The 17,137-nt window shown below is 33.1% G+C and overlaps 1 protein-coding gene across 1 annotated transcript; it reads left to right on the forward strand.

Moving 5' to 3' along the window:
* Positions 1–4,102: 4,102 nt before the first annotated feature.
* LOC134249803 (cholesterol 25-hydroxylase-like protein 1, member 2) lies at positions 4,103–7,241 on the forward strand. Its single transcript, XM_062732168.1, has one exon. The coding sequence runs from the start codon at positions 4,270–4,272 to the stop codon at positions 5,209–5,211; it is 942 nt and encodes a 313-aa protein (XP_062588152.1). The 5' UTR covers positions 4,103–4,269; the 3' UTR covers positions 5,212–7,241.
* The last annotated feature ends 9,896 nt before the right edge of the window (positions 7,242–17,137 follow it).

Below are 17,137 nucleotides of genomic sequence, written 5' to 3' on the forward strand. Positions count from 1 at the left end.
CAGTCGCTTTTTAGTTAACTTTCAGTCATCTTTAAGATGATTCACTTTTTAGTTAACTCTCAGTCATCTTTCAGTTGACAATTCGCTTTTTAGTTAACTTTCAGTCATCTTTAAGGTAACAATTGAAAGGCAAAGATTTATCTTGGGCAATGTGATGTAAAACACTGAAGAAAATACATGGAAAATGTTGTTTTTTATGTGTTTGCATAAATTTTTATTGAAATTAAGATTTTCAGTAACTGTAGAGAATGGTTTAAAAATATATAATATTTCTGTTATTCAAATATAAAATTTTCAACACTATATAGCAATAAAAGTATTTCTCATTCCACTATATTCATCTCATCTTGTTCCAACAAATAATTATACAGACCTTGTATTATTGTCCTCTACAAAAAAATTATTTTTTTAAAATTAATATTTATATGAATTGTCATGTACAAATTTTAATTGAAAAATTCAAATTTTTGTAGAGGACAAGGGGCAAGGTTGTAAACAGTTAGATCATCATAATTCTGTACGCAGTAACCCCGTGTAATTCATAATCACAATTGGCATAAAAATACTGAGAACAAAAATGCATGTCACTAAGTGTATTGTGATAACTGAACATATATATGTATCATTCCTCCTTTATCTTTTTAATAGAGAATTTAACGTTCTCGGGTATTATAATCTTTGTTACTAGTTTCAAGACTTGCATTTGCACTTCATGTCCTTAATCTTTAATATATTAATGTAATACAACCCACAGGTCAAAAAGTGTGTCAAAGGTTTAGTATATAGGGTTCACAACAATAAAGCATGATCGATTTAGTTTACATAGGTTTGTTGGCAAATTGCTGTTGTTTTATATGCTAATGTTAATATCCAACTTAAATACTAGATACTTTTTGTTTCCCAAAAGATGGGAAATTCAATTCATCGCCAAAATTCGTTAAACCGCCATGATTTCTAAATTACAAAAGGCGGCGGTTTATCGAGAATTAACTGTATGTTGACAATTTCTTAAGTTTTGATTCGAGACAACATAAAAAATAAATATAAAGTTAAAAACATGCTTTGCGACGAGAAATATTCGCGCGAAAAGGAATGGCGCTAGACTCGCGAATAAGAATTACTCGACAGTAAGCATGTTTAAAATTTTTAACGAATTAACAGGTAAACGTGAAGGAGGACAGTTTGAAATGCAGTAGACTTCTCCGCTAATATAAAATGTACATTGTATTTGTGTTGTGTTTAATGAAAATTGCTTTTTAAGACATTTGTAAATATTTTATAAAAAGTAAATATTGCATATATGTGATCTGCTGTATTATAACATAAGCTGGAATTTTATCTTGTTGATGTATATGCATGTATATTATTGTAAAACTGAAAAACTTTGTAAATATTGTATGGCTATTGAGATTTTATGTATGGGAGAGGACTATCTAAGCTTTTGGAACTTGTGTCCAATCCTTTTGACATGTTGTCAATAAAATATGTTCAAAAAACAAAAACTTCTACGTCAGAAGAAGAAACCACTTGCTGTAGCCTTCAACGAAATGTTTTTTTTAATTAACAATAGTTACTTCTTTGAATTCACATGTCTACTCTATATGTTCCAGTGAACTTGGAATATAATATACCGTCAATACCTCGTCAATAAATATATATCACAACGGGTGTGACCAGTCAACAGGGGATGTTTACTCCTTCTAAGTACCACGGGCCCGTTTTACAAAAGGACTTACGACTTAAGACCAAATTTAATTCTTCATATAACTTTTTTAGATTACCTTTATATCGAAAATTATTTTAACTTTTTTAAAGGAATGTGGTATTTTTACAGAAACAATTTTAAAGAGAATGGTTAATTTTGCAAAATTTTACAAACATCTAAACTTTTTGGTCTTAGTCGTAAGTTCTTTTGTAAAACGGGCCCCTGATTCTATCTTTGGAATTAAATCTTCTGGGCAACCGTGTTTTATGCCTTGTCTACAAATTTGTATGTTTATTGGATTTTTTAACCATCGATCACTGTTCCTTATATTCAACTTTTTTTTTTCAATTTAGTTTGGTGATACATGTTATGTTGATAGCCCTTTCCAATAAATCTCATTAAACCACTATTTTCTCTCATGTAGTCCACTAAAGTCGAGAAGAAGAGGGGACTGATTTGAACTATACTTGTTGCCTTATGATATCATTACTATTTTGCAGATAATGACGCCCATATTTACATATTGTACAATATACCAACGTACTTATATAAACAAAAAGTGAAACTTGCATTAAAGAGATAGAAAATTGCTACCACCGCACGTAATCAAAGTTTCTAGAAATTAGAGTTGTGGTGTTGAATTCTATACAGACACTGATCACATATATATATGATTGAACAATTTTCGAATAATACAACCAATCAATTTTAAAAAATATTTTTTTAATTACATATTCATTGATAGAGCCAACAACACTATTATGTAATTATATGTCTTTATATTAAAAGGTAGCTGAATTCAAAATATGTAGAGTTGCCTTAACAATCTATACGTCAATATTCTTGTCATAATTATCTAATATAATAATTAATATTAATCACTGGGATGACTATCTTCTTCTTTCGAAACAAATCAACGTAGTAAGAAAATTATCTTTCATCCCAAATATAATACACATATTTATGATCGAAAATGTGATTCACTGCATGTTTGTTTGCATGTGTAAGAGCATGGTTATCATTTCATTATCCAAAAACTTTGGAATTTTGGACGAATGGTGTGATCCCATTATGTTCACTCGTGCACCCTGATAAGAAGGAATTGGGACAAGGTATGTTTGACCCCAGGTCACACAGGTAAATATTGCTTCATTTTCCTCGTAACTATGTTTCATTCACTATAAATAAAGATCAATCACTATAAATAAAGATAGAGCATTGACTTGATTTTCTGAAAAGGTGTTTCAATTATGAATTGCATTATAAATCTATTTCAGTTTCAAGTTTTTACTCGGCAATAAATAATCCATTTGTTTATTTTGCACGATATTTATAACGAAAGTAGAGGAACAAATATTTGAACAGATATCATCCTTGCATAAAAAAAGTACACATTAAAAAGACGATCGAAAAGTAATAAACTAATACCTAAACAATAAATCCCCAATACATATGAACCACGCATAAAAAAGAGTCTTGATATAATTCAAATTGTAACTCTTTTAATAAAAAAATATTTATATAAAAATCGATAAATTTATGTACATTTTAATTAAAGGAGCCATTCAAAGCTATTCAACGCTAAATCACCATGAAGAGGAATTTGTCAATATATTAATATATATTTTTTGTATTTGTTATCTTTGTGAAAGGGTTGTTATTTTTCTTACAGGATAAATACACGCGTAGTTTAGATCATATATAATCACATTTTAGGCAATATTTTAAACTTTAAGTTTCAAGTAAATGTTAAGTAAAATTTCATTTAAATTTTTTAAAATCATGTATTTATAAGGGTATTTCAGAAAAAAAAAATCAAACTTACCATATATGGAGTTTTATTTTTGAGCTAGATTACTACATAACCTATACTGATATTAATTCGTAATTCACAATTAATTAATTCTTCAATTTCAAAAACAAATATATTTGTTTAAATATCAACCCCCTCTCTCTGTTAATTTTTTCCCAGAACATTTTACACGTTTTAATTAGGCTATATTAAAACTTTTAAAGTCTTTACTTTGACAATGACAAAATGCAATGTTTTTAATGAAGAAGACACAGCTGGCATAAGAAAAATTGAATTTGTAAGAAGATAAGAGTTAAATCAATATTTAAAAACAATGTATCGTTTAAAATTTGACAAATGTAGAACAAAGATTAAGTTGCTTGGAATATTAGACAGATATTGCTCCACTTCTTTAGCTTGATTAATGAAACCCCGTATTCGTGTGTATATTTTTTTTAAAGATTAGATTTCAAATGAAGTTCATTCAGAAGACCACTTGTAGCCAGCTATGTTGCACGTAACGCTGCTCTATGTGTACAAAATTCCTCAATAATTCGTTATCTTGAGAGCAGCTCGTGTCCCCTTCGCGCGCCCCCACGTAGATTATTTTTGTCAATAATAAACATCAAGGGAAGTCGAGCCAACGAATCTAAACCATCGGCTACGTGAAAACCGGGAGAGAGGGGTTGTGTTATTGTTTCTTATTTACAAAATTCATTTAAAACACGAGTAGCGTTAAAGAACAGCTGTAAATGTGACTCGTACATTTAAAATGTCGTCGGGAAGCTTTGTAGATCTTTTAGCTCTCGGTCGCGGAATCTGGAATACATCTGACCTACTAAGCGGTGCCCTACATGGAAATTACACCGCCAAATCCAACCACCGGATACTACAATACATTTGGGATTTTCGGATTGGCAGGGAGGAGTACATAGCATCCCCTCTCTTCCCGGTTATTCTCTCCGTAGTGTTCTATTTCTCCTTCTGTACCCCATTCATGATTGCCGATCTCCTCGGCGAACGGTTACCATGGATCCATAAATACAAGATTCAGACGGACAAAAAAGTAACGCTATCACAAGTTTACGATACCCTGCAGCTGACTTTCTGGAATCATGTGCTTTTCGTCCTCCCTGCCGCCGTCGGACAGTGGATCTGGGCCCCGCCCACCCCGCTTCCACACCTTGCTCCCACCATGTCGGAATTTCTCTGGCACATAATTGCCAGTTTGGTCATCTTTGACTTCCAGTACTATGTGTGGCATTGGTCCCACCACAAGGTGCGTTTTCTGTACAAGCACATCCACGCTGTGCACCACCGCTACAACAGTCCATTTGTGTGGGTAACTCAGTACCTCCATCCCTGGGAACTAGTCACCGTGGGTTTCCTGACCACCACCAACTCGTGGTTCCTCAAGTGCCACCCTATGACGACCTGGTTCTACATGCTGTTAAGTATCGTTGTCAGTGTGGAGGCACATATTGGGTACGAGTTTCCTTTTTGTATCCATAACTGGGAACCATTCGGGGTGGTTGGTGGTGCCCCTAAGCATGATATGCACCACTTGAAGCCAATGACAAACTTCCAGCCATTTTTCAACCACTGGGACAAGCTATTTAACACTTTCTGTCCATTCATGAAAGCGGGTGGAATCAAGACAAAGGCGCTGGCGGAGTACGAACGTCGCTACAGAGAGGCCAAGAAAGTTGTATGATTTGCCAAAAACGTGTGAATGGTGTCTAAAATTCTGAAGCATAAGTGGGGAAACGATCGAAACAAGACAATGTTATAATGTTTTCTTGGAAGAATGAATAAACCAAGACACCTAAAGAAGAAGAAAAAAGGACAACCTTGACAATATCTTGATTAGAAATGTTAATTAAGAGAATTTTTAGGAGAGAGCTAGCTGTCCAAAGAGAGAATTGATATCGGTGCTAAAATGTCATTTGATGCAAAAACGACTTATAAAACAGGAATTATCATGAATTGATTTCACAGAGGAAATATCTGTCTATATGTAAAATTACATGTAGCTGAATATGTCTCATTTTACATGATTTTTTTTTATTATATTGTGATTCAGGGAAATACTTTTTATAAGGAATATGTAGATACCTTTTTTAAATGCATATATGGTAGATTCATTACTTTGAAACGGAGAGTATATGTTTTGTATTTTTAATTTTAGCTCTTTAAAAGTAGTCAGACAGAAATGTTCGAGAATTTTCTAGTAGCTTAGCTGATACAATTCTATTCATACCTAATCCTGCAGAGATAAGTACGTGATAAAGAGAGAGAGAGCGCTGCTTATTTTAGAACCCTGGGCCTCTTATGGTGGTCCCCTCTCATTGCCACCTGATTAAATCAATAGCATGCAGAAAATTGTCTTCCGATGACTCCAAAAAAGGCTATTTCCAACGCAAAAAGGCAAGAGATCGATGAACGTGCCTGCTGACAGGATTTTTGTCGCACGTTATGAACGGATAAAAACCATATTCAATTAACCAGCGGAGTGACTTTATAACTATAAACCATGTAAACGGTCTGCATACCTCTAGTGCATTGTTATAATTCTCTTGGTTAACCATTAAATAAAGTGGAGTAGATCTTACATACATATACTTTAGTTTTAGGGTTTTATTCCTGTTACAAATTCTTTATTTATAGATATACAATGTTGATTTATTTTAATAATAATATTTTAAATAATGCTTAAGCTGTGCTACATTTTTACACTGTTTTAATGTAGACTGTGATAAAAGTATAGTAGAAAAAAATTTAATATTTTAAAGGATTATATTGTTTGTTATAAAATGCTACAAAAGCTAGTCATATACCGAAAGTATTCATTGTTTAATCATGCATGCAGTATCGAAATGTATTTTTTAACTTGTAATAATACAATTTTCTTTTAATTTAGAGTGTAGTAATAAGATTTGTATGTGAGTCACTGATTTTTTTTGAAACCATTTTACCTGTTGTTAGTACCCACCTATTCCTATCTTTTTATGCATAACAATTTTCCCCTGAAAAATTAATGAATGTCAGTAATGTAAGAAAAACTTTATCTATGTGCTATTGAAAATGAATGACGGGTTAAAATCACTTATTTTTCAGAATTTTAGACACCATTCTGTACTATATTGAAGAGTTCCATGTGTTAAACACGCTGTTTATTAATCATCACATTATAATAATCGGAAGGCCCTAGCAATGATGTTCATTATAAATCAATGAACTGATGCGGGACCTTCGTAATGTCAGTCATGGGCCCACTCTCCCCCCGGTCATTTCAGAATGACGCACACATTTTATTGTGCCGACTGGAATCACCTAGGAGTGGGTTTGTGCACTGGATGAAGTTTTATTTTTATTTTTTTTTAATCTATGTTACATTTTTTGCAGTTTTTTTTAAACCTATGTGTTTTTGCAATGACGTGCTGAATACAGCATTGAGACAAAAACAGCTTTATTTTTTGAATTTTTAATTTTTTTGTGTTGTTTTGTTTCGATGTTGTTCTATATTGCTTAAAAGCTATTGCTTACTAGGGTGGGCATTAGAGCTATTTTTTGTTCGCAGCAATAATTTGTTATCCCAATGACGCTCTGTATTATGGAGCTGATGAAGTTTTTGCTGTGATTTTGAACTAAATCCCTGTAATCAAATGACGTTCTCTTTTGTAGAACTGAGAGGGAAGATGTGAAAAGTGTTAAATTCCGCTAATAAAGAAAACTTTATTGTTATTTGTTTTCCTAAAATCTTACCCAGGTGTGTGTAGGTAGAAAAAAAGGGAAAGGTTAACACGACTTAATTAATAAGTCATCTTACCTTTCCCTTTGTTCTAGTTAAATTAACAGATTTTGTCCAACTACCAATTGAATTCGTAACTGAATTTTGTCAGAAAACTCAAATTTTCCATTACACAAAAGTGTATTCCAGAGGCTGACAGGAGCAAAGGCGAAATATCAGAGGGGATACTTCTGATATTCTCCCTTCATCTATCAAAATATCTTAAAAATTCAAAATATATTGAAGTATGGAACTTGAACCGTTTTTCGATGATAAAGAACCAAAACTTAAACTCTTCCCAATCTAGCAGCATGTCTAGTATTTACTTGCAAAACATTGGATAAGGTTTTATTATGGGTTTTTTTTTTGTGCTGATATAAAAGCAATTGTTCTGTTGAAATGGAAAAAAAATACCAGCAGAGATACTGCTTGTCACAACGCCATGAATACTGAATAATCGTTGTTTATTACTTATAATCACATTTCATGATTTTATCAAGAATGGCAGTGAGGAAAGACGCCTAACGGGATTCATACAACGTGATGGGTGACCTATCTAAAAAAAATATATAACAAAATTTAAAAAGCAAATATATTGTCAAACTCCCGAAGATCAAAAATTGAAAAATGAATTTATTATATATATTATTTATCATTTAAAGTCAATTCAAATTCTTAATGTCAAATTTTAACATTTTTGTTCCTAACAGAAAAGGAGGTCCCAAACTAGTGACAACAGACTTAAAATGGCAGATTTTTAATTCATACTTAGACCATTGCACTATTCGAATCAGCAAGTCTGTGGTGTATTCCTAACTACTCTACTTTTCTTAATTAGATTTTCCAATTCACTGCACATTTATAATAATAGAATAAGTAGACGCGGTGGCTTTAGTTTTAGGTGACCTACCTATGTGTCATTTTTATGTACACTTTACTGCAATTATGGGTCAAATTTTAAACTTTAAGGTAAATAATGCCGATCTCTCTTTCAGACTATATGAAAATTTTTGACCACTCAGACCATTTGTGATTCAGGGGGCACATAAGGGATCTTTAATATTCGTTATAAGTTTTCAATTGCATTAAATAAAATCTTAATGATGGCAATCGTTGATTATTCGATGTCTGCTGATAATGGGTTACTAGAACAGTTAGCTGCAGCAAAACAATAGATCTGGTATACTTTACAGATCGCCAGTCAATGAATGGTTTAAAAATTGCTCTACTTATTAAGAAGATGGTTAACCAAACAAATATATCTTTAAATGCTGAATAATTCATTTCGATTTGATTCCAGTTAGAAATTCTGATGTGTACTGCACTCGGGTAATACTTAGTATAGGTCCTCGATGCTCAGGTTCAAATTACGCTTGGATCCGTGCCTTGCATGCGGTTTGGTCCACGTGAACGTTCATCTTTATTTTACCTACCTTATGATCCACTCGCTTCGTCTTTCTTGTCCCCTTGTTTTACTTTCTACAAGAAGTATACCGTGTTATTTTTGTCCAAGTTAATTGAATACATAATCTGACTTTTTCAGACCCTGTTTCTTTCTCTATGATACATGGTTAAACGCTTTGACTCCCCGTCGTTTTTACGTTCTCATTGGGCTCATGCTATGCCGTTACAGTCCTTATCGTTTAACTTTCTCGGGGACGAATGCTATTTACTGTTTTGGTCCTCTTTGTTAAAATTTCTCTGAATTTTTTCCTGTGCTGTTTTAATAGTTCTCATTGGTCTGACGTTTTGTTCCCGTTGTTAAATCATCCTGAGAGCAGTTACATTCCCTGTTCTTTTTGCAGGAAATGCCCGCATGGCGTAGTAGCTTTTGCTTGATAGAGTTCTGGAGTAAGGAGTTGATACATACGTCGTGGGTTTGAATCCCACGGCGGGACTGCTCCTTCGCATTAGACCTTTCAAATCGAGGTTCCCTGTTGCAGTAGGTGTTGATACGAAAAAGATACTTCGCTTCTCAATCAAGCCTAGATGCCTATAAAAAAATGAAAACAAATCAGGAAGAGAGCAAACACGGACCTATAAATTATTACCAGAGGTGGGATAGAGTGCCATGGAGAAGTGAGCTTTCCCTGCTGACCAGTCACAATTGCCGTGTGCTCCTTGTTATGATCGGGAAATAACGTTTACAATCAGTTTGTAAGTACCCTGACAGTTAGTATGAAAAACGTCAGTCAGCATTTGATTTCATGACATGTTGTATTTGCTGACAATTCGGTTATTACATTGACCATAGAATTTGCTAATGCTAAATCAGGACTTTAAACGAGATTGCATGTTGATTTCCTTATTTCAACAACTTGTTGGTCAATAAATTTCTTCTTTAAGGGGGATGTACAAGCCATATTTGATCGAGTCATGTGTAAAATAAGAAATACCAAGAATACTCTTAATACTCTACCAAACTAGCTCAAAGTTACTCAAAGTGCTAATGTACTCATAACCTACTGTTAGAGACCAAAATTAGTAAATAATTGAGTTTATTTTGTTTTAATTAGGAGGAAATTAATCAGGTTAGAACTGCGCAGCTACAGCATTCTTGAGATGATAAATGCATCGAAAATGATGTCAGTTCGGTTCATTGATAATATGGCTACAACCATTTGTTTCGCTTTTTTCTTGTTATTATCCATAATTCTTGTAAATTTCATTTTTCATATGGGGGTCTTCTTGAGGTCATATGTTTATTGCGTCCGCCATTCCTCTGTCACACAGAGTTAAAAAAAACATTGAATTTAGAATAAATGCGTCCATAACAACATCAAAACAAGAAATTACTAAGTAATAATCCTAAGGTTATATAACTTACTACTTTTATTTGTTGCATCGCACCGTCTGATTAATGAAAATATGCAATTTTAACCCCAAACCAGCAAATCGGGAAAAACTGTTCTGTTTAAAGCTCGAGTTTCCTCGCTCATATTATTCCACTGAGCACGTGGTTGGCATGTGCATATATCTAATGTGAATAGATTCGTTTATTACCATGATTATATTTAATTTTTCATGGAACAAGTCTTGATAATTTGTTGGTTTCTCCAAAACTAAAGAAAAAAGATTAAAAATGTCCTAAACATATGTGTTTACGGCCGGTCTCTTTTCTTTGGCGATAGAAGTTATTTTCAAATGGGGCTCTGCAAGGAGGATGCTTAGCTTTTAATTTAAAAATGTTAAACGATATACTGTGCATGAAAAACAAATTGTAATTAAATGTATTACATTCGAAAAGTTGGTACACCTGTCAATGTTTTTTAGCAGTTAGATAGAAAAAATAGTCAGTTATAGGATTTCCTTCAGACACCTCACATAAATAGCTAGATTGTTTGCGATGACCCACACATTGTATGGAGTAATGTTTGGACAAAAAAACACATCACGTCTCATTATGCTGACCATGTTGTAAGCTCTCACTAACATACGAAGTTTGGGAAAATACACTGAGTTGTTTCTTTGAAATTTAGAAGCGAGCACAATGTTTGCAAAGAAAGGTCCATTGCATTATGCTATGTCTATCTTCGCAAAAAAAAAGCGTGAGAGGCTAACCCCCCCCCCCCCCCCAAAACTCTATGACGGTTTGTTTTTCTGAATAGTGCCAATGCTCAGAAATTTTGCATTACTAAGTATGTGATGGAACATGTACTATAGCCTTATATTGTTAAGACCACGTTTTATAAAAATATTTGGTTGCCCTTTCTCCCAACCTACTTCCAGAAATGACCCGACTCAATTTTTTTTTTACATTCCATGATATTTTTTATCCTTTTTTTCGTCAACAAATATGTTTAAATTTTGAGGAAGTTTTTTTCTCACCTATAAATACGGACCCAATAATTTTTGTCTGAGTTGGGAGGACCACCAAACGTCATTTTAAAGATGGTCTAAAATAATTAATCATGTTGATTTTTTCTTTACTCTGTAAAATTGTAATTTTGACAATATGGGCAAATAGAAAAAAAGGTATTTTTCATTCAGTAAATCTCCTAACCCACGCTGAATGATTTCATTCCTATTCAAATGGTACTTCGATGCATGTGAAGAAATTTGTATTTGTAAATGTTTTTCTGACACAGTATACTAGTAGGTATTAAAACAAGGTCATTCATATCGATTTTGTGTTTAGAAGGAATATAGGGAGATAACAAACAGTATTCAGTCTCAAAGTCCAAAAAAACAATACAAAATAAGAACAGAGCAAACACGGACCCCGAAACATCAGAGGTGGGATCAGGTGCTATGGAGGAGTGAGCATCCTATGCCGACCGGTCCAATTTTCTCTGTGTTTCATTTGAAAGATAAAATAAGTTATCTGTGGCAGACTTTTTAAATTTGATGGCGCTCATTTTTCCTTATCTGGAATCAAAGAGTTTAAGAATTTTTTTTTATACCAACAAGTATTTAACAACTGTTCGATAATAATACTAATTACTTTAAGCCACACTATAACACATTTCCTCTTTTAAAAGTGTGCTTATCATTTGAAACATTTTGCAACTGTAATTCTCCTCTACTTTTTAAGATTATTATGTGCCTCCGTATTAAGAAGAGGTCTGGAAAACAAAATTCTGTGCTAAAAATAGACCACGTGCTGTTATCCATGAACTACTTTCATGGTTTTTTACACTCATTTTGAAGACAACAGTACCATGTTTTGAACTTGAAATTACCATTGAAAAGTGCAAAATTTAGACATTTTCTTGACAAATGGTTGTAGAGAGAACATTAATGCACGCTTTGCATATTTTTTTGGATTTTTTAAGGCTCTGCTGAATTCTGTAGTTGCGCAGTTCTAAAGAGCATATCAAAAGCATTTTTCTGCATGAGTATAGATTATACATGCACAATGTGCATTCAGTTATGCATATTTATTGTATCTTTATCATTAGGACTTCAAATTTGATCAAAACATAATGTATTTTAGCCATTTGAAGAAATGTTTACATTTTGTTCTTACTGCACTGAAGGTGGCCGTACATCCCCCTTAAGGCATTGTTCGCACGTAGAGTATACTTTAAGGTATCGAATCAACTGAGATATATAAACCCCGTTTGCCGGTGATGAAGGTATATTGCTGCATAAGTAAGGGAAGATGACGCTAGAAAAATTAAAGTCATCACATTTATCATAGAGTTTGGTTGTTAGATTACCATTAACGTCTTTTTCAAGTAAAATATCCAAGTATGAAACAGATGTGTCAGACTCTGTGGTATCTTTTATCTCAAGCTCACCAGAATATATTGTATCGACATAGGAATGGAAATTAACATTGTTAATTGACAACACGTCGTCGATATTTCTAAATGTTAATTGACATTGGGTGCTTAATTATTCCTTCCTGTCACCTGATCCCACCTCTGATGTTTCAGAGGTCCGTGTTTGCTCTGCTCCTAATTTGTGTCGTTTAACGGACTTTTGAGCGTGATCAACTGTTCGTTGTCTTTATTGTTCATCTTGTATCAATGCCGTGCTGTTTCGTTTTCCATTGTTTTACTTTCTTTGGGATAAATACGTAAGTCCTCGAAGATTTGCTTCCTTTGGGATCCATAATCCACACTTTGTAGCGTTTGTCCCAGTTGTTTAAATTTTTTTGGGATCCATACTATTCCGTTTTGGTTAAAGCTGTTTGACTTTTCCGCGGTGCATTTTTTTTCTTCTTCTGCACTTTAAATATTTCCTTAGTATCGATATTTTAAATATGCCAAAACAGCATTTTTAAATTTTCGACTTGCCTCCTGGATATTTTATTTGTCCTCAGTATCAATATGTATATAAATTGAAAGAACACTGTAAAGTTCTTTTGCATCTAAGATGTAATCCTCGTTACGTGTTTTTGCTTTTATGTATAGTTATATTTTTCTTCTGCCTCGACAATCATTTTGTACACCGTGTTTAAGATTTTATATTTATGTTTTGAAAAATATCATTTAGCATTGATGTCAGTAAGGATTGTAAATATTTTCCGCGTGCTTCTTGCTGCATGCAACTTCTTTTCAATAATTCAACTAAAATTAAAAAAAATCTATTTGTTAATCTGTAAGCTCATAAGTTTTCTTCCTTTTTTGATTGAATACTAGTTCAAATTCAAGTTTATTTATTCACTCAAAACCATCTAAGTATATAATGCACACAATGTTTATATTATTTACAGTATATAAAATCAGGTCAGAGGTATAATTATAATAATGATATACATGTTTGAAAAAAGAGAAGTGGGAGACAAAATAGGAAAAAAAAAACCCCATAAAATACATTTAATAACGGTATAATTTTTTTTTTAAAAATCGTGGAGGACAGACTAAATCGTATAATCTTATTATAATATATTCATAGTTTTTTTTCAATCTTACAAATTTCCATAACGGTGAATAAACTGTGTTAATTATAATACATGTAATAATTATATAAACTAAAAGAAAGAAAACATTTCCTTATTTATCATCCTTTAGACCACAACTCAACATGAAAACATCGTTTTTTTAAAACCCCAACAGAAAAAAAGACTTCTTGGGAAAAGAAAAACTATGGTTGAATAAAATACAATTAAATTGCACCGATATTATATCTGGAAAATGATTTTGTAAACCTTTACAAGTGATTCCCAGGGAAAATCAAAGTACTCAGAAGTACAGAGAGCCGGGCTCATTTACAGAGTAGCATGAATTTCTTACATGAATCATACGTTTATATTCTGATGAAAAAAGTATTTTAAAACTATCAATATAAATGATAAGACACTGACAGTGAGTTTTTCGATCCTAATACCACGGTTCGATTTTGTCAGAATCAGAATTAATCTGGTACCGCAGCTGAATGTAAACAAACAGGCCAGTCTGGTTCCCTCTCCTGCTTTACCTCGTATGTGATGAGAACTACGATAACACTGATTATCAAAAATCCTTACGCTGATGAACTATGTTCTTTGACTTAGAACTGAAATTTTCAAAGTCATTACTACTGACGTTTTATAAAGATAAAACTTCGTTTTATTTTTGCAATGCTTTATTTAGCGTTTGTATTATCTCAAAAGCGGTTGATAGCAAGAACTATATTTTTACTCGTAACTTTAAAATGGCGACAATGGGGTCGACTTCCTGCCTTGAACAGGATCACATAAGCCGGCAATTGCTCTTTTAGCAATAAGCCCGACTAAAAATGAAATATGATTTACATTTTTTTTTCCAAAACGATTTTAATCGCTTGCAGCAGATTCAATTATCAATTGTGTAATTCTATTGTTTTATTTATTTAAGAGAGCTTTTATTATCAGATAATAATTATCAACATTTTGCTTTAAAACTATAGTTGATGTTAATGAGTATGACATGAACGACGGCACTGCATTTTAGATTAAAGCTGAAACCGCTCAGTAGGGTATATTCGGGTAATTCCGGACAGCGGGTAATTCCGGACAGAAATAAAATGCCTCTGTTTTATGTTATCGTCAATGAAAATCGTCTTATTTTCTCTGAATTGTGTGTATCATTTCGGAAAATAAAACCATTATTCTTTTCTATCATATTCATTTATAATCAAAGGGAATTCCCGATTATTTAGCATGACGTCAATAAAATGACCTTTGCACTTTCTGTTTTGGTGTTGTTGTCGGTTTGCGGGAATATTCAACTTGCCTAAACCAGAGACCAGAGTGAAAAAAACTACGAAACAAGTAAGTATTAAATGAAAATATTTAAATAACTGTAATGTTTTAGTTCTAAAGAAGTTAAACATCGAAAAAATTTATGTGATATTATATTTTTATGCCAAATTTTAACTTGAAATGAAAAAAATTAATTGTCCGGATTTACCCTACCAAAAAAAATTAAGTGAGGGTAATTGCGGACATAGTTATATTGTGTTCTTTTAGCAGTTCTATGTGATTTATTTTCATCTAGGCCTACATTAAATCTATAAGATTACGAAATTCTAAACTAGGCCTTTTGAATGAGTTGTTTACATAATATCATACATAATAAATTAATTTCAAGAATGTATTATATGTTGTATGCTACAGAGACTCATGCAGAGTCACGCACTGGGGAAAAAGGGTCGCTGCAGAACTGTAGCTCTCCGAAAAAAAAATCAGCCTATTGACAGACCGGAGTATGTAATTTTTTTTTTCGTATAGCTACAGTTCAGCTAGGGAAACGGTGTGAGGGGGTCTCAAACTAAAATTCTCGGACACAGATAAAGAATTTTAAAAGCTTTCATAATCATCAACTCGTGTGTGCGCAGGTGTGGGTGGGTGATGTCCATTACAGTTATCTACAATCTACTAAAAAAAAATGATTATTTAAAAAAAATAATAAAACAGGGGTCAAAATGTGAGCTGGGCGAAGAGTAAATCAAGTCTATAGTAACATGACGGGACAGTCATAAAGTGGAAGAGCTCAAATATATTTAATACTCTGTTCCCCCCCCCCTTTTTCCCCTATAAAGCAGCTCTTTTTAAGAGTGAGTGATGATACTATAATTTTTTACAATTTCAAAGTACAAAATAAGGTGCCCATAATACGCTCTAAATATTTATTTAAAAATTATACTTATGAAATACTCTAATCTACACATAGTGACACGCATACACATAATAAATTCTTCCTACATCTTATCCATTTCAGTTTTTTACATTTCCGCAGAGATGCCAATTTTAGTCATCCACAACTTAATATGGGCCGTCGGAAATTCGGAATGCACCACTGGGGACTGCAGTGGGGGCAGGGTATAAGCTCCAACATGAAGAAAACAATCCATATGATTGTAATGCGACGCCAATATTAGACGGGCCATATAAGAAGGCATATTTAAAACGGACAGAATGAGATGCCAAAATAGTATCGTCTTTGTTATCGGCCGCAGCAGCGTCCGACCTATTCGTGGTTGAGTTAGAAAGTGCACATGGGGAAATGAGACGTTATTTTTCATTATAGTCATAATTCTTGATTGATAAAAAGTAAAAATCATGAGTAAAATATTTAAAAAAAAAACTTGCTTTAATATTAGCATTAACTGTTGTTATTATATTTCAATTTCATTATCATTTCTCGTCAGATAATTGATAATTTATGGTTATATAAAAAGAGTGTATAGTAGAAGGGAAAAGAGTACCAATTAATTTCCCATAGAACTCTATACAAACCTTTTGCCCTCCAAGTAATTTACTAATTCCCGTTCAAACAAATCACTGGTATTATTTGAAAGTTCGTTCTAAGCACTTATTAAAAACACGAAAAAAAATATACCGTTCCGCGGCGTTTATAGGTCAAATTTGCAGTTATTTAGAACTTACAGAGATCGGCAGTAAATGACACCCTGCCAAAAATATCAATCCCCACTCCTACAATCTCCCCTGGTATTTCTAGAATTTTTGTAATATTCCCACATTCCATCATTTATTTCAAACATTAATATTTTTGCTTTAAAATGAAAATATTTACATACCTCAATTCAGCCAATCAGGTAAAGCCTACCCATTTATTACTCTGCTTCATCTTGTTCAACCAGGAAATGATGTCAAAATCTGGGTCTTTGGTGCTCTTTTTCCAGAAACTCCCCGGTCTGGGAGTATGTAAGATATGAAAGGAAATTGCCATGATATTCCGGAAAATGTTGACGTGATAAAAGTGCATGGTGAATATTCAACTCAGTAAAAATATTGATTTGAATATGCTCTAAAACTGCAAATGATGCAAAGATAATTTCCCTACATTTTGCACTGCGGCTTGCAGCAGAGCCTACTCTGCATAAGCCATGGGCATTATCACGTGACAAAGATCCAGGGTATCAGCACGTGGTTTATCTTGAGAGGGCTACATCATCATTTGCAATAAATTCTCATCAT

Source organism: Saccostrea cucullata, unplaced genomic scaffold (genome assembly GCF_032062105.1).
Source record: "Saccostrea cucullata isolate Sc308-1 unplaced genomic scaffold, CSIRO_AGI_Scuc_v1 ctg160, whole genome shotgun sequence".
NCBI classification, from domain to species: Eukaryota; Metazoa; Mollusca; class Bivalvia; order Ostreida; family Ostreidae; genus Saccostrea; species Saccostrea cuccullata.